This window comes from Pituophis catenifer, unplaced genomic scaffold (genome assembly GCF_029215685.1).
Source record: "Pituophis catenifer annectens isolate HBS135680 unplaced genomic scaffold, rPitCat1.0.hap2 SCAF_1, whole genome shotgun sequence".
In the NCBI taxonomy this organism is placed as follows: Eukaryota; Metazoa; Chordata; class Lepidosauria; order Squamata; family Colubridae; genus Pituophis; species Pituophis catenifer.
The window spans coordinates 330,866,571-330,889,909 of NW_027256881.1; the positions used below are offsets into that span (position 1 = coordinate 330,866,571).

The 23,339-nt window shown below is 43.7% G+C and overlaps 1 protein-coding gene across 1 annotated transcript in view; it reads left to right on the forward strand.

Annotated features, from left to right (window-relative positions):
* Positions 1-7,293: 7,293 nt before the first annotated feature.
* The window catches only part of NWD1 (NACHT and WD repeat domain containing 1), a 39,931-nt gene continuing 23,885 nt past the window's right edge, over positions 7,294-23,339 (forward strand). The window contains exons 1-8 of the mRNA XM_070936354.1: positions 7,294-7,377; positions 8,860-8,979; positions 11,027-11,321; positions 14,540-15,782; positions 17,674-17,877; positions 17,960-18,122; positions 19,820-19,937; positions 21,554-21,718. Of these exons, the coding sequence (XP_070792455.1) occupies positions 7,294-7,377; positions 8,860-8,979; positions 11,027-11,321; positions 14,540-15,782; positions 17,674-17,877; positions 17,960-18,122; positions 19,820-19,937; positions 21,554-21,718 (2,392 nt within the window). The remainder of the gene's footprint in view (positions 7,378-8,859; positions 8,980-11,026; positions 11,322-14,539; positions 15,783-17,673; positions 17,878-17,959; positions 18,123-19,819; positions 19,938-21,553; positions 21,719-23,339) is intronic.

A 23,339-nucleotide genomic window follows, 5' to 3' on the forward strand; every position in this document is an offset into this window, starting at 1 on the left:
AACCGGTGTTACTATCAGTTCTCTTCGTGCATGTGCTCTGCGCACGATTGCCACTCACATGCTCACTTCACTCGCAAGCGCGTTAGGTTTCTGGCCAGCTGAGGTATGGCAATCCACTCTGCCGCGCCTATCAGCTGGGCTAAAAACCAAAAAATAAAGGTAGGAATAAAGCAGGGGTGGGCGGGAGGGCCCAGCTCCCAGTCACAGAGAACCGGTTCGGTGATGTCACATTGTCACCGCTACCGGTTCAGTCGAACCGGGCCGAACCAGGATCAACCCACCACTGTTACAGTCCCAATAAACCAGAAGGCCACCTGGTTGGAAAAGTCTGCTATAAATATGCAATTTTCATGCATCCATTGCAGGAAAATGGCTTTTTTTCTCATCCCAGTCTGGGTTTAAAATATTTCTCATTTTTATATCATGGTTTATATGGATTGAAGAAACAAGCAGCCTGGTCATGGAGGTTCAATCAGAGTGACTGACTCTGAAGGGAACCATATTCCAGGTGCTCTCCTGGTAGGCAGATGGACACACATTGTCTTCCAACATCCAACAAACACAGATTATGAGGAAAATACTGTGAAATGGGGTTGAGGGTCAGCCATTCTAGGGGGACCAAATTAAGAAACCAATGCCATATAGTCAAGACTATTCTTATTGCAAGGATATACAGATAGTCACATCTTATGTCCTATTGTAAAGGAACCATTCAAAGTTACAACAGACGCCTCAAAAGCTACTTATGTCCTGGATCCAGATGTCTGAGGGCTGAACAGTCACATGACCATATTTTGGGTGCTTGTTAATTAGCTGACCTTTATGGGCAGCTGCAGCATTCCACAGTCATGTGCACGTGATTTAAAACTGTTTTTACTGATTTCTGGCTTTTGGGGCCAGTTTCCAGCAAAAATGCCCTTAGGAATACATTGATTCACTTAACAACTGCGGCATTCACTTAATGACCACTACAAAAAAAAAGCTGTAAAGTCAGATCCAGTCACACGAATGCCTTGACTTACAATCGTGCTGAGTTGTAACAGAAATTCCAGGCTCTCTTACAGTCATAAATTGAGGATTACCTGTAATAATAGAATCTTGCAAGTCTAAATTTGCTTCCTCTTCCCTCATTTTAATTTTACTAGAGAGGGGTTTCCCTGAGACATTTTCTCAAGTTATTTTCTTGGTCTAGGCTCAAACCCCACTTACCTGACCATTAACAGAATAACAGAATGGCAGAGTTGGACAAGGTCTTTAGTCCAACCCTCCCTGCTTAGGGAGGAAACCTTATATCATTTCAGACAAATGTAAGATCTACCAAGATCTCTTCTTACTTGGTAGCGGTTCTTCCTCAAGGCCATTCCTTCCATTCTCTACAGATGGGGAAAAGTGAAAAAAATAAGCCTTATCCACTCCACCTATAAAAAATAGAGCCCAATGCTGTACTGTAATTCTTTATGAAATACAATAAAAACTTTCAAAAACAATGGTGATTAATTCATTTATTAAGGATGTGATGTCACTTCCTAACCTCAATTATTTTTACTAGCTCTTCCACCAATTTCAGGTGAGCAACCAGTTAGTTTATGAAGGAAATCAATTTTTTAGCAAATGACCAGATAACCTGTGCCCCATTGAGTGATTGTTTCAGAGATATTTCCTTACCTAAACAGGGAAATAGAATGACCAAGGGTGGGCAAAAAAAGGAGTGGAAGCAGGAATGACTTCCAAATTCCTCCCAGTTTCCTTACTGAGTTTCCGTGTGGGAATCCGACGGAGCATTGAAAATCTTCCTTTCCCTTTCCTTCAAGCAGGTAAGTAGTTGCTGCTGGGTGGAGGGGAGAGTGAGGGATTGCAAGACTGGCTGGGAAACTGTCACAGAATGTTGAAAATAAAGATCATGTGACCACAGCAGAAGCAGCCACACCTTTCCCACATTTCATTCATTCAGAGGTTATGGGTATGTAATTTTGGGGAATTATTGTAAATTAGCTCATTTGAGGTACCTTCATTCAAAAATTGTTTCCCTATGATGCAACGTTTTGCCTGTGACGAGAATTTTAGTAGTATGAAGATTAAGTCCACAGGGATACAGTTATGAATTCTCTGGCAGTGGATCCATGTTGAAGCTCCTTGGCACTGCAATGCTAAGAATATCTGGGCAGGAGACTTTGTGCCATCCATACATACCCATTTTTCTCGGCAGTTTAATTCCTGATCTTCCCTCCCTTTCCAAAGGAAAACCCTATGTTAGAAGAGAAGAGCTAATTACTTAATTGGGGGGGAACTGTTTTCCTGAAACCTAAAATATGCTGTAAATAGGGGGGCTCAATTTTAGGACCCTCTTGTTTATGGGAGACTCAGTGTGGTATAGTTGTTATGACACTGGGTCAGAAATAGGCGATTGTGAGTTCTAGCCATGTTTTAGCACAAAGCCAGCTGGGTGACCTTAAGCCAGCCAGTCTCTCTCAGTCCTAGAAAGGAAGCAATGGCAAACCATTTCTGAAAAACCTTGCCAAGGAAACTGCGGGACCAAATCCAGGTAGTTGCCAAGAGACAACACTAACTTGAAGGCACACGCACACACTTGTTTGTGGAGTCCTGGGCCAAAGCCCAGGGGTCAAGTCCTAGTCATGCCATTATCTGCCGCTCCTGCAATATAAACAGCCACAAGCTTGCATCAGTCATGCAGAATAAGTATATCTGATCCATCTTGGCTGCAGAGGCTTTCCCAGGTGAGTATCAATTGATGGCGTCTCACTGTGCACTCTGGGACTCTCACTTGTTCACAAACAGAGGTAGTTATGGCAATCTGTTCCCAGCAGAGCCCATCATTGTCTCCCTCTTGGCAGTTTGGTTTAAGTTCTTCTAAAGCAAGTGGATCACATTGATTGGCGGTGTCTTGAGGAAACTTTGCTTCTTGTGAAAGAAGAAAGCAGCAAGTTGCCAACTCAAGCAGAACTCAGCATGAGCCACCAGATGGATCCTCTCCAGGACCTTATTCAGGGGAAGTGGGGGTCTTTCCTGAGCCCCTGGCCCCCCAATCTCCTCAGAATCTTCCTGAGTTCAACCCCAGGTAACTAAGCTATTAAGGAGACTGGGAAAAGGCAGGGAAATTGGACAAACAGCATGCTTCAGCTCCCATGATATGATATGATATGATATGATATGATATGATATGATATGATATGATATGATATGATATGATATGATATGATATGATCTGTAGGAAATGCAGAAAGCCGAATGGATGTGGTAGCATTAAGCTCAAGCTAGTTCCTGAAAGCTGATTGTTTTTAATAAAATTTGTTAGGGGGTTTCAAACGCTTTCTGAATTGGGGCTACCATAACCAATATGGAACATCTGCAGATGAAGTAGTAGATAATGTGAGCGCAGGCTGGAGATAGGCAATGCTATGAATGTCACTATGAGCACTTTAGAGATAATGAAGGAAATTTATTCTGACTGAGCACCCTATAACATTTTAAACACTAAGCAACTTAATTTAAAATGTAAATCTGTGGACTGTTTTAGCTGATTCACCCAATCTGCATATGGTTGCAGAAGATTGCATGTATTATCTCTGAATCATGAAGCCTGATTTTCTTTTTGTTATTTTAAGTGGGACAAGTTCATGTCAAGGTATCAGGAAAGGCATTTTGCTCTGGTGTATATGTGTGTGTTAAAGACAAAGTAAGTGGCTGCAAGTATTGCACTTATAAGCATTTGCATTTTAATAGTTTTAATTATCTGTCCAATTCAGGAGACATATTTACTCAATGGCATGGTTTAAACTTTAAACCATGGATCTCCAACTTTGGCAACTTTAAGACTTGTGGACTTGAACTCCCTGAATTCCCCACCCAAGATGGCTTGTTGGGGGAATTCTGGGAGTTGAAGTCCACGTGTTAAAGTGGCCAAGGTTGGATACACCTGGTTTAAACAGAATTACATCCGTTATCTCTCTGGTACTGCCACCCAGTCACATCACAAAATCAGCCATGTTGTAGATCAAGCAGGGAGAACTGTCCTCATTTTTGCAACATAGAAGGAGAGATCATGAAGGGAAAGAGAAATTAGCTTGATTGAGTGAAGAGGATTGTTTATGTCAGAGGCGAGATGGATTGACAAAGTGGATTTTACATTTTACCCCATGCCAACAGATATACCCTGAGAGTCTAGGGCAGGGGTGTCAAACTTGATTTCATTGAGGGCCACATCAGGGTTGTGTTTGACCTCAGGGGACTGGGATGGGCGTGGCCAAGGTGGGCGTGGCCAGCTTGACATCACTTGTGTTGGGGGCGCCTGCGGGGGCCTGAGCACTCTGCCAGCAAAAACAGGCTCCCAAGCTCTGTTTTTCGCTGCAACGGCCTCCTGCAACCCTCCTGAGGCCCTCCCGAGCTCCATTTTTGTTGGCAGAGGCACTGCGGGCCAGTCCTTCACTGTCTCCAGGGCAGCCCCGCGGGCCAGATCTAAGCACTCCACAGGCCGGATCTGACATCCCTGACCTAGGGAGTAGCTATACTCAATCTCTTCCTCTTCCCATGATCCATCTCTGGACTATGTTGTCTCTTGTGCTTCCTCTTTCCGGGGAACCTACTGCAATACCGCAGTCTCTCACATCACCTCTCCCCTCATACATGTAGTCCACAACTTACAACTAGTGGTGGGTTGCCCCACTTCTATAGAACCCGTAGTAAAATTGGAGGGAGGCTCCGCCCACCGACCCCGACATCAAAAGAACACTTCTGTGCATGTGCAGAAGAATGCACGGGCATGTGAGTGAAGCAAGCATGCGCACGTGGCCCCATTGCAAACCGGTAGTAAAGGTAAGTTGAACCCACCCCTGCTTACAACCATTCGTTTATGACAATTCAAAGTTACAATGGCCCTCAAAAAAGTGAGTTATGAGCGTTTTTCACAGTTATGACCTTTGCAGCATCCCCATGATCATGTGATTGAAGTTCAATAGCCAGATCCACTAACCTCCTCCCACTCCTCCCTTGAACCTGGATTGCTATGTACTCTTAAAGACTGAAAATGTTAATGAATTAATTTGCACATTGCTCCAGCCAGCTGGCCCTAGAACCTGACAATATTATATTGAGAGGATGATTCAGTAAGCAGCTGGCTTCTATGAATATACCATGCAAAATTCCAAGTGCCTAAGCCAAGATCTGACTATGGAAAGTTCCAGTTTGACAAGGGAAGAGGACTAACAACCCACAAAATTTGCCTTAGTTTATCCAAGCAGTGAAACTAAAAAAAAAGAATATAGAAGCAGCTGTATAGTATGAGAATGCTCATGGGTGATTAGTGATGGCAAAGTGGATGTACTTGAAAAAAAAAAATCCAGATTAAATCATTAAACAATGGATGGAAACTAATCAAGGGCAGAACAACCTAGAAATAAGGAGGCGTTTTCTGACAGTGAGACAAATTAACCAGTGGAGCGGTTTCACTCCATCACTTGGAGTGTCCAATCTCTTTTTAGGAAGAGATTGGGCAACCATTTGTCTGGAATGGTATAGGCCAGGGGTCAGCAACCTGCGGCTCTGGAGCCGCATGTGGCTCTTTCACCCCTCTGCTGTGGCTCCCTGTCACTCAAAATATGCATCCCAACCGCCAATGTGTGACACCTGCTGGCACACGATTTATTGAGCTTTTCAACCCCCAGTAGGCCAACCATGGATAAATCCAAGAAAACAAAAGTTTCAGAAGAAAACAGAATGTTTAATTCAACTACATGCAGTATGCTAGTTTTGTGGCCACTCAAGAAATAGTCAGGCACGGGAAGGGTTTTGTGGCTCCTGGTGTTTTCTTTTCTGTGGGAAATGGGTCCAAATGGCTCTTTCAGTGTTTAAGGTTGCAGACCCATGGTATAGGCTCTCCTCAGTGGTGGGATTTAAATAATTTAACAACCAGCTCGCCCAGGGTCAGGTTGGCTGTCGTGGGAGGCATAGCCCATCCCCATCCTCCAGTTCTGCCGCACATATGGGACGAGCCTCCTGCGATGGCCAACCTGACCCTGGGCGAACCAGTTGTTAAATTATTCCCCCCCCCCCGCTATCAAAGTGGGTCCTGGGTGCTGCATTGCAGTGGAGAAACAGGCAACGGAGCAGCCAGTACGAGGGAAGGAAAAGGAGCAAGGAAAAGAAAGAGGGAAAGGGATCTTCTCCTTCCCTTCCGCTGGATGCTTCGTTGCTTGTTTCTCCATTGTAGTGCTGCGCAGTGCTCAGAATTCACTTTGATAGCGGCAAAGTATGTTTGTGTGGCAGGGGTGAAATTCAGCAGGTTCTGACAGGTTCTGGAGAACCGGTAGCGGAAATTTTGAGTAGTTCAGAGAACCGGCAAATACCACCTCTGGCTGGCCCCAGAGTGGGATGGGAATGGAGATTTTGCAATATCCTTCCCCCAGGAGTGGGGATTTTGCAATATCCTTCCCCTGGATGGGGTGGGAATGGAGATTTTGCAGTATCCTTCCCCTGCCAGGCCCACCAAGCCATGCCCACAGAACCAGTAGGGAAAATTTTGAATTTCACCCCTGGTGGGTGGGTAATTTAACAACCAGTTCACCTGAAATGGAGCGAACCGGCTGAATCCCACCACTGGCTCTCCTGCCTGAGCAAGGATTGGACTAGAAGACCTCGAAGGTCCCTTCCAACTCTGTTATTCTGTTTTCGGGATTAGATAATAAAGGATAGGGAAGATCTCTTGTGTGAGAAACTGGATTACCATTGCTCATCAATTAGGCAAGGTGGAGAAATAACCCAGTGGGTACAACTCAACTTCTTTTTAATCCCTAATGTGATGTTAGCATTGGAATGTTAAATAAGTTGTGTAGCCACTCAAATAGTCCTTGTGAAAAGTGGCTGGGAGGGGAGGGGCAAGTAGAGGCTGGCGAGGCGCCCCTTGACATGAGTAACATTGAGTTGGCCATGTCCACTCAGTCACATGATCACCTAGCCACGCCCACCCAGCCGGTCATTAGGCAGATCATATTAGTGGTCCGCGGGATTTAAAATTATGAATTTAGTGGTCCCTGAGGTCCGAAAGGTTGGTGACCCCTGCCATAGAGCATGATAAAAAAAAAATCATGTGCTGTTTACAGCTGACAGCTGAAGCAGAAGAAATTAGATTTTTTACAGTAGGATCACGAAGCACTGTTTAAGTCCCAGACTGGGGATGAAAAGGTATCAGCATTATGTGATCAAGAGTGAACAATCGGATTGCCATTCCAAAAGATGATGTCCAACGTTTGTCAACAAAGGATTTAATTCTTCCTTGCAGACATGGCAGCAGAAAGGGAAGCCTTGATGGAGATGGCCTATCCAGAAGTGCAGGTCTTCTGCCAAAAGCATGGCTTGATGTTTGAGGTAAGCTGGAAGTAGCAGTTGTGGAGAACATTTGCAGGTCAGGATTGAAATGTGGGGATTTTGGTGTTCATTGAGCCTGTGTCCTTTTTTTTGTTTTTCTGGCCAATGTTTCACTACAGCATCTTTTAAGCTTTAATAGACAGCCAACCCTTGTAACGAAGTGTTGATGTTAATAAGTTTGGTAATGAAACTTTGCAAGAAGGACACCAAGATCAGCAAACACCAAGATTTCAGTGAAAGCTGGAAGTCCAAAATACCGGCCTTCAACTTGGAGAGTTGTTTGCTATGGCTGGGGTTCTCCAGAATTGGGCTTTTTTATTACTGCGCTTGTGAAAATGTACTTTTTGGCAAATAATAATGATGATGATAGGAATGTGGTGGCTAAGCTCGGTTAAGATGCCGAGCTTGTCGATCGAAAGGTCGGCAGTTCAGCAGTGCGAATCCCTAGTGCCGTGTGATGGGGTGAACTCCCTTTACTTGTCCCAGCTTCTGCCAACCTAGCAGCTCGAAAGCACGTAAAACTTCAAGTAGAAAAATGGGGACCACCTTTGGTGGGAAGGTTACAGCGTTCCGTGCACCTTTGGCGTTTAGTCATGCCGGCCACATGACCACGGAGACATCTTTGGACAGCGCTGGCTCTTTGGCTTTGAAACAGAGATGAGCACCGCTCCCTAGAGTCAGGAACGACTACCACATATGTGCGAGGGGAACCTTTACCTTTACGTAAAGATGATGATAGTGAAAAAGATGAATCTCTCATGTTCAGCAATCTTACTACAACAGTAAAGATAGTTCCCGCTGCCTTGTGAGTTCCCAAAAATTCTGTTTGGTCAGGATAAATCCATTCTTGGTTTATTCTGGTGCACTTTGTGTGAACATATGTTTATGTTCACAACACAATAGTCAAAAGAATTAAAACAGTATAATTCATCTGAATGCTTGAAAATGTTGTGGTTAATTTCATTTATATATCTTTCTTCATACATGATCTAACAGATTTATACAAAGAGGTCTCATTGACAAATCACAGTGTATCTTCCTTCTCTGAACAGAAAATTGGAAGAATAGCAATAGCAATAGCACTTAGACTTATATACCACTTCACAGTGCTTTACAGCCCTCTCTAAGCAATTTACAGAGTCAGCATATTGCCCCCGACAATCTGGGTCCTCATTTTGCCAACCTCGGAAGGATGGAAGACTGAAACAACCTTGAGCCTGGTGAGATTTGAACTGCCAAATTGCAGGCAGCCGGCAGGCAGCAGAAATAGCTTGCAATACTGCGTTCTAACTACTGCGCCACTGTGGCTCTTCAAAGAAATATTTGTTACCTTGCAAACGTGCCAATCTCTGGCAATTACCTGACCCTTTAACTGTGTAATAGTCATAAACTGTATCTAATTTTATGAAAATGGGGACAAATGTTTCCAGATGATGTTGTCTGCCAGCCAGTTCCTCTGATCCATTCTGAAATCTACTCTAGGTTATTGATTTAAGATGGGGCACCTTTGCTCATCACATGGGGACCCGCCATCTGTCTACCCAACTCTTTTTAGAAGAAATCAAACGCTGCCAAAAACTTTCAGTGAGTTCCAGCTTCATTGTAAGTACTTCCTTTATTTTATTCCTTCTGCCTAGGGAAGTTGCTGGGCCACAGAATGATCAGAGAAAGCACCGCTACTATTTTACTTCTTATGTTGTAGGTATGGAGGATGATGGTACAGGTAGTCCTTGACTTACCTGACCTACAGGTAGTCCTTGATTTATTGGAATACAATTAAGCCAATTTTTAGCGATACTTATAATTTGTAATATGTTATAAAATGTCTGCCATGTAGCGTCTTGAAGTGGTATAAAAAGAACGGAAGGGGGAGGAATGCTTTCAGATTTGCAAAATTTAATTAATGTAACCTTACAATAAAGATAGAGTTAGTTCTCAGAATTGTGCTTCTTGTCGGGACTACAGAAAAGGGCTACAATCTTGCTCGATCTTGCAAGACTGAAAATAGTTCTCCACTTTTGGTACACCAGTGCCGCAGCTGCGAGGTGAGGCAGGTGTCGGAATGTAGCTGGCCTGGCTGCAGGGACCCTGAGGTAAGCTGGTGCAGGACACGTGGGGCAGCTCCACCCCCGCTTCATCTCATGGCAGCAGCATCGATACATTGCTTTGCCTCCATCCTGCTCCACTGAGGCCGTGAGCAAGCAGAAGTGGGCTGGAGGCCACACATGGTCCTTCTGCCCGGGGCTGCCAGAGCCGCCTCCACAAGGCGAGGCAGGTGTCGGGGTGTAGGTGACCTGGTTGCGGGGGCCCTGAGGTAAGCCAGTGCAGGGCGCATGGAGCAGCTCCACCTCCCCGACTCGCGGCGGTGGCACTGGCACACTGTGCAGCCTCCTGCCCTGCCGCAAGCAAGCAGAAGTGGACCTCACGTACATGGGGGGGGGGAAATAAGATACCCCCAAAAAATAAGCCCTAGTGCTTGTTTTGGGGCCCAAAAGAAAATAAGACTTGGTCTTATTTTCAGGGAAACACGGATATTAGTGTAACTCTTGTCCCGCAGCAAGCTGTCCCACGGCAAGTTGGCTGCGGAAAGTTGAGTGTGGTAAATTAGCTGCGGCACGTTGGCTGTGGCGAATTGCATACCAATTGTCTAGTTCTGCTTTTCTTTTTCCTGTCTCCCAAGGCCATTTCCTCATACCATTACAGGTCGTAAATAGATGTCTTATTGTGAAGATAGACAGTACAATGTGTTTACTGTTATTTCTATTGCTTGCTATGAAAATTGTAAGTTTTCTTTTTAAAAAAATCATCTTTTTGACCACTTTTTAAAGAAAATGATTGTTAGGTAGCAATTGGTATACATTCTCAATCCATCTAATTTAGTGACTATATGACCAAAACATGAGGAAGTAATGGCTTGTTTCTATTATTCTGTAAGCCACAAATATCCAAGATTTTTATTATTGTTTTGGAAACAATAACTGCTTAATTGAATGGTCCAGATAGAATGTTTTGTTTGCTCTGTAATGCCTTTTGGTGCAAGTAACAAAGCCTCAATACAGGTGTCCTTGAATTACAATCATTTAGGGACTGTTCGAAGTTACAACGGCACTGAAAAAAGTGACTTATGACTATTTTTAACACTTACGACTGTTGCAGAATTCCCATGTTCACGTGATCAAAATTCAGACTCTTGGCAACTGACTCATATTTATGACAGTTGCAGTGTCCTGAGGTCATGTGATCACCTTTTGCAACCTTCTAACAGTCAATGGGGAAGACAGATTAATTGTTTTATTAACTTAACAACTGCGGTGATTCACTTAACTATGGCAACAAAGGTCATAAAATGGGACAAAACTCATTTAACAAATGTCTCACTTAGCTACAGAAATTTTGGGCTCAATTGTGGTTGAGGATTACTTGTAGTATATGGTCCATTTTGTGAGTATTCAGTTGAGATTAATATCTGGAATAGGAGAAAGGGAGGAACAATGCAAAAGGAATTATAGCTACGAATATAGAGTAGTTTGGAAGGAATTTCTCGTACAAGTTTCCAATGGAGACCAGAAACCTCCTTGGTGCAACTTGGATTTTCAGGTCATCCTAGCTTATACCTTCAGAAGAATTACTGAGAACTTATTTTCTCCAGGCACTGCTTGGAAATGATTACGGCCGCTGCACCACTCCTCTGACCATTGTGGAACTGGAATTTGAGGCCATTAGAGCACAACTTCTGGAAGAGCCCAAGACCTTGCAGCTTCTGGCCCAAAGGTACCTGAAGGATGAGAATGCCATCCCGCCTGTCTATGTTCTACAGCAATCATCTCAAGCAGGCCCAGATGGCGTGGAGGAAGACTTACTCTTGATCCTGCGTAGGGCTGCCTGCCAAGCAGAAAAGCATGGGCTCATCAGCCGGGAGCAATTGCAGAATTACCACAAGTCAGGTATGCTTCTCAGATAAGGGCATGCCTTGCTGAGACCTTGAGGTACCATTTGAACAAAATTGATCTACATAAGTCTAGACTCTGGGCCATTTGGAGTTTGGTCCGTTCGGTGGTGGTGGTGGTATTCGGGCCATTCAATGGAGGAAGCCAAGCATGTCCCATTTTCACACTCACCGCTGCTGTCGTGGGGATCTTGGCAGCTGTGATGTTCAGGCTGTTCAGTGGTGGTGGTGGGATGTGTGAAAATGGGACATATCCAGCCTCTGTGCTTCCCCACCGCCTGCCCTGCCCACCACCGCTGCCGCCAAACAGCACAAACACCACCACTGCCGAACGGTCCATGGCAGCAGCAGGGATCTGTGAAAATGGGACAAGTCTGTCTCCATCACCTCCCCGCCACTTGCCCTGCCCACCACAGACATCTACAGCCCAAACATCATTGCCGCCACTGAATGACCTGAACTGCAAATGGCCCAGAGCTTACCATAGCAGTGATGGCAGCAGCGGCATGGGTGTGAAAATGGGAAGCCCCTAACCACTACTGCCATTCTGCACTCTGCCCATTCGCTCTCTTGCCTGCCAGCCTGGCTCTCCTCTGGTGGGAAATCCCTGGCTGCCACCACCACTCTGCGCACTGCCTAGTTCTTCCTCCAGCTACCCGTGGTGCATTGATGGTCTGCAATGACTTGGTGATGAATTGGCAATGGCGATTTGGTGGTGGTGAGCTGGCCGCACCTAGTTGTCCTAAACCCGCATGGATCAACATCTAAAGATTCCCTAATATCAGTCCCCATCTGCCTTTTCCTCTTTTATTTTATTTTGTTATGTAGTAGATGTCCTTCCTGTTGCTTTGCGTCTTTTCTTTCCTTTGGAGAAAATAAAAGCACTTCTACATTGCCATTGTTCTCATTTCCCCACCCTTCAGAAGAACTTTGAAATCATCTTACAATTATTTTCATCGCTGTTGCTTTTAAAACACAAGCAACAATCAGAGATCACTTTGAGCCAACAGGAAAACACAGAAAATGTAATTTAGTCAGTGTCCCACTTTGAGCTATGGCTGAGCACATTGTAAAAACATTCTCCTTGCTTCCTTCTTTCTCACAGGCAAAAGAAGAAGAAAAAAATTCATAGGACATCCACAGTCCTCATTTTTAGGCATGCATGGGAAAGCTTCTTAGCTGCAAAGCCATCATCCTTTTATGAAGCCGTTATTTTTGCTTTGTTAAACGCCCACTAAAAGTTGCAAAAGTAGAACCATATTATGATAGACATTTTAAAATCCCAGGTTTCATCACAGAAGCTTAGTGTCTCATTCTTGAGCCTAAAAAAATGCACAGGTAGTCCTGAGCTTTTGTTTAATCTGTTCAAAGCTACACTGACACTGAAAAAAACGTGATCTATGACTGGTCCTCAGACTCTCTCAGTGTCTTCAGTCACATGATCAAAATTTGGGCGCTTGGCGACCAGCATGTATTTACAATGGTTGCAGTATCCTGAGTATTCCGAGTATCCCTTTTGCAACCATCACAGGGTGCTTCCAACAAGCAAAGTCAATGAGGAAAGCTGGATTTCCTTAACCACTGTGTGATTCACGTAACAATTATGTCAAAAAGGCTGTAAAATCAGCCACATCACACTTAACATGTGTGCTCAGCAACAAAGGCACCGGTCCCCATCGTGATCATAAATTGATGACTACCTGTCTTTATAACCGCTCTTCCCTCTCCCCTAATCAAGCTACAGTAACTACTGCAGCTGCCAAGAATGGGATGCTGTATCTCCTTGGTGGAATCCTGCCATTAAAGCAATCAAATGGTAGAAGCAAGGAAGGGGAAGCTAGCTGCTGTCAACACCAATGTATACTCACTTGGTGGATAATCTTCATATACAGAAAGCAACCTGTCCTTCAGCCTTTCATTGAAACCTCCCATTGGCAAGTTAGGTAAAGCAGTGGTCCCCAACCCCCGGTCCGCGGACCGGTGCCGGGCCGTGGAGTACCTGGCACCGGGCCGCGCAGCGGCCGGGGGACATGAACGCTGCAGCGCAAAGGCTCCTGGGCCGTGCACAAAAGCTCCTGGGCCGTGCGCAAAAGCTCCTGGGCCGTGCGCAAAGGCTCCAGGGAAGAGAGCCCCGCGCAGGTACGCACGTGTGGCCCAAAGCCCCCACCCCTGCACGCGCTCAGCGGGCCACGGTAAAATTATCAAAGGCTGATTGGTCCGCGGCGATAAAAAGGTTGGGGACCACTGAGGTAAAGGAATGATGTGGCTGCTGACAAAAGATGGATCATGAGCCACGGTGGCACAGTGGTTAGAGTGCAGTACTGCAGGCTACTGCTGCTGACTGCTGGCTGCCTACAATTTGGCAGTTCAAATCTCACCAGGCAAAGTTGACTCAGCCTTCCATCCTTCCAAGGTCGGTAAAATGGGGATCCAGATTGTTGGGGTCAATAGGATGACTCTGTAAACCGCTTAGAGAGGGCTGTAAAGCACTATGAAGCATATGCTGTCTAAGTGCTATTGCTATGTTGATAGAAATCAAAAAATTGGGATAAGGGACAAGTGACAGGAGTTTCAATGAGAAGAGAAGTCTTTCAGATAGCAGCTAAACCAACTTCATTGTGGTTCTATACAGTGGTGAAATGTAAAATTTGTTACTACCTGTTCTGTGGGCATGGCTTGGTGGTGGTGGGGTAATATGACTGAGTTGGCGTGGCCAACTTTTTTTTTTTTTTTTTTTTACTTTTAAAACCATATTTCTACAACCTCTTCGGCTGAAGAGGTTGTAAAAAATGCTTTTAAAAGCCTCTGACGATCCCAGCTGACTTGCCTGATCAGCAGAGGCTTTTCTTTTCTTTTTTTAAGCCTCTGACCATCCCAGCTGACTTGCCTGATCGGCAGAGGCTTTGTTTCTACTTTTAAAAGCATTTTTTCGGCCAAAGAGGTTGTAGAAAAAATGCTTTTAAAAATAAAATTAAAAGCCTCTGTTGATTGCGTGGCTCAGCTGGGCATGGGGGTGGGGAGGGACTTTTGCTACCAGTTCTCCAAACCACCCACCGCCATTGCTACCGGATTGGGTGATCCGGTCCGAACAGGGAGCATTTCACCCCTGGTTCTATATCAACCACTGCAAATCTTGTCCAGGGCTTTCTTAATTCTATGGTAGTAGTTGCTTTGGCCTTCCAAATTCCATATTCATATCTTCTCAATCTTTTATAGACATATACCAGGAAATTGAGGCTGGCCTCTTCAGATCAGGTGAATGTGATGTCCAAAGTACCATGGTGTTCTTCACAGAAGTGGACATGCCCACATCAGATAGAGTGGACTCACTACTGGGCACAGATGGAGATAAGCTGCACCCTGAAGAACCACAACAGTTAGCAGATCTGAAGGCAAACATCGTAAGCAGGTATCCTGAGCTGGTTAAGGTTCACAGGATTCCACATGAGGTAGAACCCAGGTCTTTCCGGCAGAAGCCCTGGCCCAAGTATTTGAAGGATTTCTGTGACCAATTTATTGCTGCCACCAACCATCATGTGCTCAAGAGCCTGAGATCCCAAGAACAAAATCTTGGGAAGCCACTTGAGCTGCTTCAAGAGCTCACTCATCACATGGCCCTTGGTCAAAAACACACCCAGGCTTTCTGCTGGCAGCAGAACCTGCTGGGTCGCATTTGCCAGCGCATTAAACAGAACCACCATCGAGCCCATTCCCCACTTGTCATCTATGGACCCTCAGGATGTGGCAAAACAGCCCTGTTGTACCATTTAGGTGAGGCCATACGAACCACCCTGGATCAGGAAATGGTGGTGATACTTCGTTTGCTGGGAACTTCACAGGATAGTTCCACACGGAACAGCCTTCTCCATAGCCTCTGCCAACAAGTTTGCTTAGCCATGGGCTTCCCTTATACCAAGCCAGTTGGCAATCCAGTCCTGCTCTTCCACCGCCTGCTTTCTTCAGCTTCTTGCCAGGGCACGCGGTCCCTCGTTCTACTCCTTGATTCAATGGAGCAGTTACACACACCTAGAAATGCTCACAGAGCTTTCTGGTTGCCAAAAATCTGTCCTCCAAAGACACACATGATTCTTACTGTGCTGCAGAAGGAAAGTGAAGTTCTACAGAAGATGACTAGGTCTCCAGAGAATTATTTTGAGATGGCGCCTCTTTCTCAAGAGCAAGTGGGGGTGATTCTCTCCAAAACGTTAGCATCCGCAGGGCGTACGCTGAGCCCCGCCCAGAAGGAGTTGTTGCTGCAAAGCTTTGCAAAGGGTGGCTATGCTCTGCCAGTGGCCCTGGCCATAAGACAAGCCCAACGTTGGACTTCATATGTTCTACTTGCAGCACCAGCCATATCATCTACAATCTCGGAGTTTGTGCATCGCTTGTGTGACCACCTGGAGGCAGTGCATGGCCCTGTCTTAGTAGCACACGTACTTGGCTATCTTGCCTGTGCCCGGTGAGTACAAATGCTTGTGTCACCATTGGCAGAAGTTAAAACAGAAGGATACAACTGACAATAAAGGGGAGTGTTAATGGTAGCTTGATGAAATTGTCCAAGTTCTGTGGAGAGAGAAGAGACTTCCAGATAAAATCCTTAGGAGTGGAATATAATGACTTTTATCATTTTGTTTAATGATAAAATGGCCAGGTTCAGCACATATACAATACATCCTATTTATCATTTCCCAATTTCTTGTCATTAGTTTCCAACTTTCCTTTGTGTTTCATGCTTTCATTAAATCCCAAAGGAAGGTTGTATGTATGTATGTATGTATGTATGTATGTATGTATGTATACATGCATGTATTTATTTAGCCACCCATCTCACTATCCAAAATGACTCTGGGCAGTTATTCAGGACATTCCTCTCTACAGTCTCTTCTATGGGATCCTAGAATTAAGAAACTGTCCAAGAAGTCCCCCCAGGCAACCTGAGATCAATTGTTCATCCAATTTTTCTTCACTTCAGTGGAGAACATTAAAAATTCACATGTTCCACTTAGTTACATTTTAGAATATCTATCTATGCTTATGTGTCTATGTATACCATATATCTGTCTATATCTATCTATCTATCTATCTATCTATCTATCTATCTATCTATCTATCTATCTATCTATCATCCATCCATATCTACCTACCTACCTACCTACCTATCTATCATCCATCCATCCATCCATATCTACCTACCTACCTATCTTTCTATCTACCTATCTTTCTATCTATCTATCTATCATCTATCTATCTATCTATCTATCTATCTATCTATCTATCTATCTATCTATCTATCATCCATCCATATCTATCTATCTATCTATCTATCTATCTATCTATCTATCTATCTATCTATCTATCATCCATATGTATGTATGTATGTATGTATGTATGTATGTATCTATCTATCTATCTATCTATCTATCTATCTATCTATCTATCTATCTATCATCCATCCATATCTATCTATCTATCTATCTATCTATCTATCTATCTATCTATCTATCTATCTATCTATCTATCATCCATATGTATGTATGTATGTATGTATGTATGTATGTATGTATGTATGTATCTATCTATCTATCTATCTATCTATCTATCTATCTATCCATATCTATCTATCATCTCTATCTATCTATCTATCTATCTATCTATCTATCTATCTATCTATCTATCCATCCTATCCATCCTATTTATAGTATATTAGCTTCCTATCAGTAAAGTCTTCATCAATATCAGACAAGGAGAAAGCTAGAAAACAATTTTCTTCTAGCAAGCATTTGTTTGTCACCCAATCAGTCATTTGGAGTTCTATGGCAGAGATACCTCGAAACAGGTACAGGTAGTCCTCGTTTTACAACCACAATTGGTACCAGCATTTTTGCTGCTAAGCAAGGAAGTTGTTAAGCATGTTGTGCCTGATTTTGCAACCTTTTTTTTTGCCACAGTTGTTAAGTGAATCATGCAATCATTAAGCAAATCCCCTGTCAACTTTACTTGTTGGAAGCTTATCTGGGAATGTTGCAAATGGAGATCACAGGACCCCAGGATGCTGCAACCATCATAATAAATATGTGCCCCTTGCCAAGCGCCCAAATTTTGATTGCGTAATCATGGGGATACTGCAAAAGTCATAAGTGAGAGGACTGGTTGTAAGTTCCTTTTTTCAGGCTGTTGCAAATTTGAACAGTTGCTAAACAAATGGTTGTAGGTCAAGGACTACCTAGAGTCATTATAAAGAAGGGCACTAAAAGGGAATTATTTTTAGCAGTCTGGCCATGTCCCTCCCCAGTTATCTGCTAAGGAAAGAGAGGAATAACAGTCTGTTTCTCCCTCTGCCCTTTCCACAGACATGGGCTCTCAGAGGCAGAGCAAAAAGATATCTTGTCCCTTGACAACGAGGTTCTCGCTGAGATTTATCGGCTTCATCCTCCTCCAAGCAAGGCTACCCTCCACTTTCCACCCCTGTTATGGGCCCAGTTATACCAGGACCTGGCTCAGTGGCTGGAGGACCGGTGGGCGGATGGCTTTGTGCTGATGGTTTTTGCTCACAGGTCAGTTCTCATCCTTTCTTTCCAAGGCTGCTGAGATGGTGAAAAAGCAGGCGTCAGTTTTGACATCTCTTCCTCCGTGCAGGGAGTTGGCTGATGCTGTGGAGCAACGCTATCTGTCCGTGCCAGAGGAAAGGATCAAGCGTCACTTGCTCCTGGCAGATTACTTCAGGGGAACATGGAGCTGGGGCATGAAGAAACCCATCCAGCTGCCATCCTCCAACAAGCCTGTGAGCTTTGATAGGAAGGTGAACTTCTGGAAACTGAGGAGGAGATGGATGGATGGATAGAGAGATGGATGGTTGGGAGACCCATGACAGCAGTACTTCCTGGGAGTTTCCCGGAGAAAAAGGAAGAGAAGTCCAGTAAAGGTTATAGAAAACAACATCAACATTAGCTTTGTTTTTCTGGAAAATGGCTTGGTTTTGTTGGGTCTGGTAGAAATTGTATGACTGGAGTTTCTTTACATATTTTAGTGGCCAAAATTTTGGGAATTGTAATGCCAACAAAGATTATAGAAAGAGAGAGAGTGAGATAGATGAGATCAGACTCTTGTAGTGCAGCATCATAAATTTTATTTGGAATTAAGCCCAAAAGAGCTCGGTGGGCTTTATTCTCAGATAAAATAATAAAGTGAAATAAATCAAGACAGGAGTTATACAGAAGAGAGGTGGGGAACATTTGGTGCAGAGGGCATTTGATTTCTTTTTAAGTGGAATTTAAGAGAACCTGGAGATTCAAACCTTTGGTACCCATATCTTGCACATAAGTAATGGAGGAGCATCACAGTGGTATTGATAGATCCTACCTCCACCCCATCCTGCTCCTGCCCTCCCCAGCTTTTAATTAGGTCATAGAGTTTGGCTTTTTGTATTAACTGATTTATGTTTTGAGTTTATGTAGATTTTATCATTTATGATTGAAAGCCGCCCAGAGTTACCTTGAAGTAAGATGGGCAGCCAATAAATTTTGCAAACAAACAAATAAATAAAGCTGAGATTTTCTATGGTTTTCTTCTGGGTTTTAGTTTTGGGAAGCTCGTTCTTTACATTTTTAAACATCTGAATATTATTTTAGGGGCCATGTTATATTTTTTAAATCTGTTTCCCACCCGGGGTGAAATGCTCCCGGTTCAGACCAGATCGCCCGATCCGGTAGCGATGGAGGCGGGTAGTTCGGAGAACCGGTAGCAAAAATCCCTGCCCCCGCCCCATTGCCCAGCTGAGCCGCACGATCATCAAAGGTTTTTTTTTTATTTTTAAAAGCATTTTTTCTACAACCTCTTTGGCCGAAAAAATGCTTTTAAAAGTAAAAAAAAAAGCCTCTGATGATTGCGTGGCTCAGCTGGGATCATTAGAGGCTTTTAAAAGCATTTTTTCCACAACCTCTTCGGCCGAAAAGGTTATAGAAAAAAATTTTTAAAAGGAAAAAAAAGCCTCTACCGATCAGGCAAGTCAGCTGGGATCCTCAGAGGCTTAGTTTAAAAGCATTTTTTTTACAACCTCTTCAACCGAAGAGGTTGTAGAAAAAATGGTTTTAAAAGTTAAAAAAAAAAAGTTGGCCACGCCCACTCAGTCATATTATCCCCCCACCCACCAAGCCACGCCCACAGAACCGGTAGTAACAAATTTTACATTTCACCACTGTTCCCACCTTTTACAGAATGCTAGCCATTATCTACAAATGTGCTACTAATATTTACCTTTATAAAGGAGCGCTGAGCCACTCCAAAAATAAAGCGTTTGAAGGCTGAAGATTGAAACTCTCACATAGGACAACATAAACTAACCGAGTCAGAAGAAAGTAATACAAAAGTTACTGTATTTGCATTGCTTATACCAATACTTAATGGCTGGAAAGTGTGCCTTGGTTTGATTCATTGTACATAAGAAATTAATGTGGATTTTAGAAAAGTCAAAGTCAAATGTTGATTCCTTTTATCTAGGTGATTCCTCAGCCTCTTTGGTTCTCCAGCACCCTTGCCAACCAGAGGAAATTGAGCGAGCTGCCTTTCCATTTGCTACAGGCAGGTCTGTTTGAGGAGCTGCAAAGAGATATTTTGGGTAAGAGTTCCTGATAATTTAAGCAGACCTACCCTCCACAAAGTTTCCTACACACTGTGCGAATGCCTATTGCCTTGGTAGATCAAACAAGGAGCAAATATTGACCCAAGAAAAGAAGGGGTGGTAGCTGGTAGACCCATGGCTTAAGAAGAAAATTTTAAATGTTTTAATTGGTTTGTGATTTTTAATTTTTGGGCCAAATTTATATATATTTTAATTGTTTTTTAATATTTGTATTTCATGTTCTTAATTCTGGCTGTACACCGCCTTGAGTCCTCAGGGAGAAGGGCGGTATATAAATTGGAAATAAAATAAAATAAAATAAATAAAATTTCCTGTAAAGGGGGGGGGAATCAATGCCCCATTATATTTCTTCAGATGTACCATATATGCAATACAAAATTCAGCATATACCAAGAATATACTATAACTAAAAGATGAGTAGGATGAGCAGAGAGGGAGATGGGATTTGTTATTAATGTATTAACCACCTCCAGCGTGATGTTCCCCCGTTGGAGTCCCAGGCCAACTGGCAGAGCCAGGTTTTCAACTCTTGCAGAAAACCAAGAGGGTGTTTTGTCCCTAAAGAAGCCCCATTTTTAGAGGTGAAATCTACTTTCCTTCCCAATCGGTTCAGAAGTACACATGTTATGTGCGCACTTGGACCCTCTGTGCATGTGCAAACCCTTCTGCACATGACAGTTACTTCCTGTTAAAACCAGGAAGTAACGATGATCGGGCAGGTGGGCAGAGGCTTGCGCCGCCATCGCTACCGGTTCTCCAAACCACCGGCCGCCATCGCTACTGGTTTGACCGAACCGGTCCGAACCGGGAGCATTTCACCCCTGCCTAGTTTAATCCGAAATGTGTTGAACTGTAGAAAACATTGCTTTTAAACAATAAGTTAAATTATGTCTGATTCTCGCCTAAACAAGTCCCTGCAGGAGGGTTTTTTTGGCAAGGTTTCTCAGAAGTGGTTTAGCGTTGCCTCCTTCCTAGCGTTCCTTGTTCAGAAAACTGCTAAATAGATATAAAATAAATCAACCTGTCTAGATAATTCATCCCTATTTGAGCATTTTTTGTGTAAATGTAATATTGTTTGACAACAACTTCATGGGACTTAACCTGATTCACATATCATACTAGTCCACAATTATGCCTTATTGAATAAACTGTAATTGGCTAGTTTCTCACAAACATGCTATTTGTATAATGCAATTTGTCTGGCTTAAGTTTATACAGTTTATGATTCAGCATTTTGTGTGTAACCTAGGCAATTATAAATTATTAAACAAGTCATAAGTAAGTCAAACAGTGCAATGTACAGCATACACACTGTGTACAATGCGTACACTGAACCACAACCAACTATTACAATTTGGGAGACAAGTAGTTGGAAGTCTCTTTAGAATCTGAAAGAAATCTTTTCATCAAGGTGGATTATTTTCCACTTTGCTTTTGTTTGTTTTCCGTCGCAACATCCTAGGATCCTGGCCAAGCTAGTCAAGGATTCCTTGATTTTTGATACTTCCTCCAATAGGTCTTCCTTGCTCTAGTTACTTTGTTGATGTTCTCATTGTCTGCATGTGCTCCCCAATGTCTTCTTTTCCCATCAGGGAACATGTACTGGATCATCTGCAGAGCGACTTCCACTGGCATAGAGAGCTTGACCGCTGATTTTGCCATGTGCCTTGCCCAGATCAACTGCCCAGAGCTGCATCTCCTGCAAGAGACTTTCCTGCTTCTGCAGCCTCTTGTGGATAGCACACAGATCCACGGAGGTAGATAATCACTGTCAACCTTGTAGTTTAGGAACGACTCCCAAGAACCTTGTCTAGTCAATGTCTAGTCTAGCAATAGCAACACTTGTGATGACTTGGGGCATGGCACAAAGGCAACACAGCCAGAAAATAAGTACAAGTCCCTTTATTAGCTCCAAACTTTGCCCTCAACATCCCTTTACTCTCCGGTCTGGAGATAAACCCTTCCACAAACCTGTAAGCAGACAAAACGTCCAACCATAAATCCAACAGGGCAAGATAAGGTAATTAATCCAGCAGGGCAAGCAAGATAGTGGTGGGATTCAACTAATTTAACAATCGGTTCTCTGCCCTAATGATTTCTTCCAACAACAAGTTCACCAAATTGCTCAGAAAGTTGACATCCGGTTCTCCTGAATTGGTGCGAACTGGCTGAATCCCACCACTGAAGCAAGATAAGGAATTCCAGAATTGAAGTAGCACGACCGTAAATTAAACCAGTTGGGAGGATTCCAGGAACTCAGATAAAGCAGTCAATACAAACATGCACTCAGTGTTTGTTCCCGACAACCGCCCCTCCCATTTGCCTCTCCTTTTAAACTCCAGCTCCAAGGTGTAACATGTGAAGGGGATTGGGGCCCTTTCCTCCCTCATAAACCACGCAACCTACGGTGCTCTCTTCTCCATTCTTCCCTGCGTGCCCTAGGATGAGGAGGGGATGGCCTTTGGTCTTCATCAGAACTCCCTCTCCCTTGTTCTAACTCTCCCCTGCTCTGCCCAGCCTGACTTTGCTTTTCCCCAGTTTCCTCCACAGCCAACGGAGCCACTCTCTTGCTCTCTGTCAGCTGTTCCTCTTCCATCTCAGAGTCAGACTCCGACAGGGGCATGACAATACCACTTAGACTTACATTTCGCTCCATAGAGCAGTTTACAACGTCAACATATTGCCCCAACAATCTGGATCCTCATTTTACTGGCCTCAGAAGGATGGATGGCTAAATTAACCTTGAGCCGCTCAGGATTGAACTCCTGGCTAAAGACAGAGTTTGCTTGCAATACTGCATTCTAACCAGTGTGCCACCATAGCTCCCAGTCTAGTCAACAATGCTACCAATGGCAGTGTGGGGAAAATCAGCTTTTCAATGAATAGAATCAATTAGATCAAGTTGATATTTAGAGATATAAGGCCAACATTTATTATCTTATTAGAATAATAAGATTCATTGGGAAGTGTTTTTCTTTTTGGTGCCTGGTAATTCTCAAAGTTCCCCATCCTCTTGATTTAAGGAAGATATTTTCCTCCCTGTTTTATTGCCTTATTCCTTCCTTTTGGTCTGTAGAGATTCTCAGTCATCCAGGTCATGGTTGTCCCAAAGGTGCTTTTTCAGGAGGCAACTGGATTTTTTTGGTTTTTTTTTTCTTTTGAAGATGTTTCGCTTTTCATCCAAGAAGCTTCTTGAGCTCTGACAGGATAGTGGGGAATGGAAGGATTTCTATTCCTTGCAGACAGCTGGTCATTTGCATCCTTTTAGAGCAGAGGTCTTCAAACTTGGCCGCTTTAAGACTTGTGGACTTCAACTCCCAGAATTCTCCAGCCAGCCGCCAAGTTTGAAGACCTCTGTTTTAGAGGAAGTAATGGCCC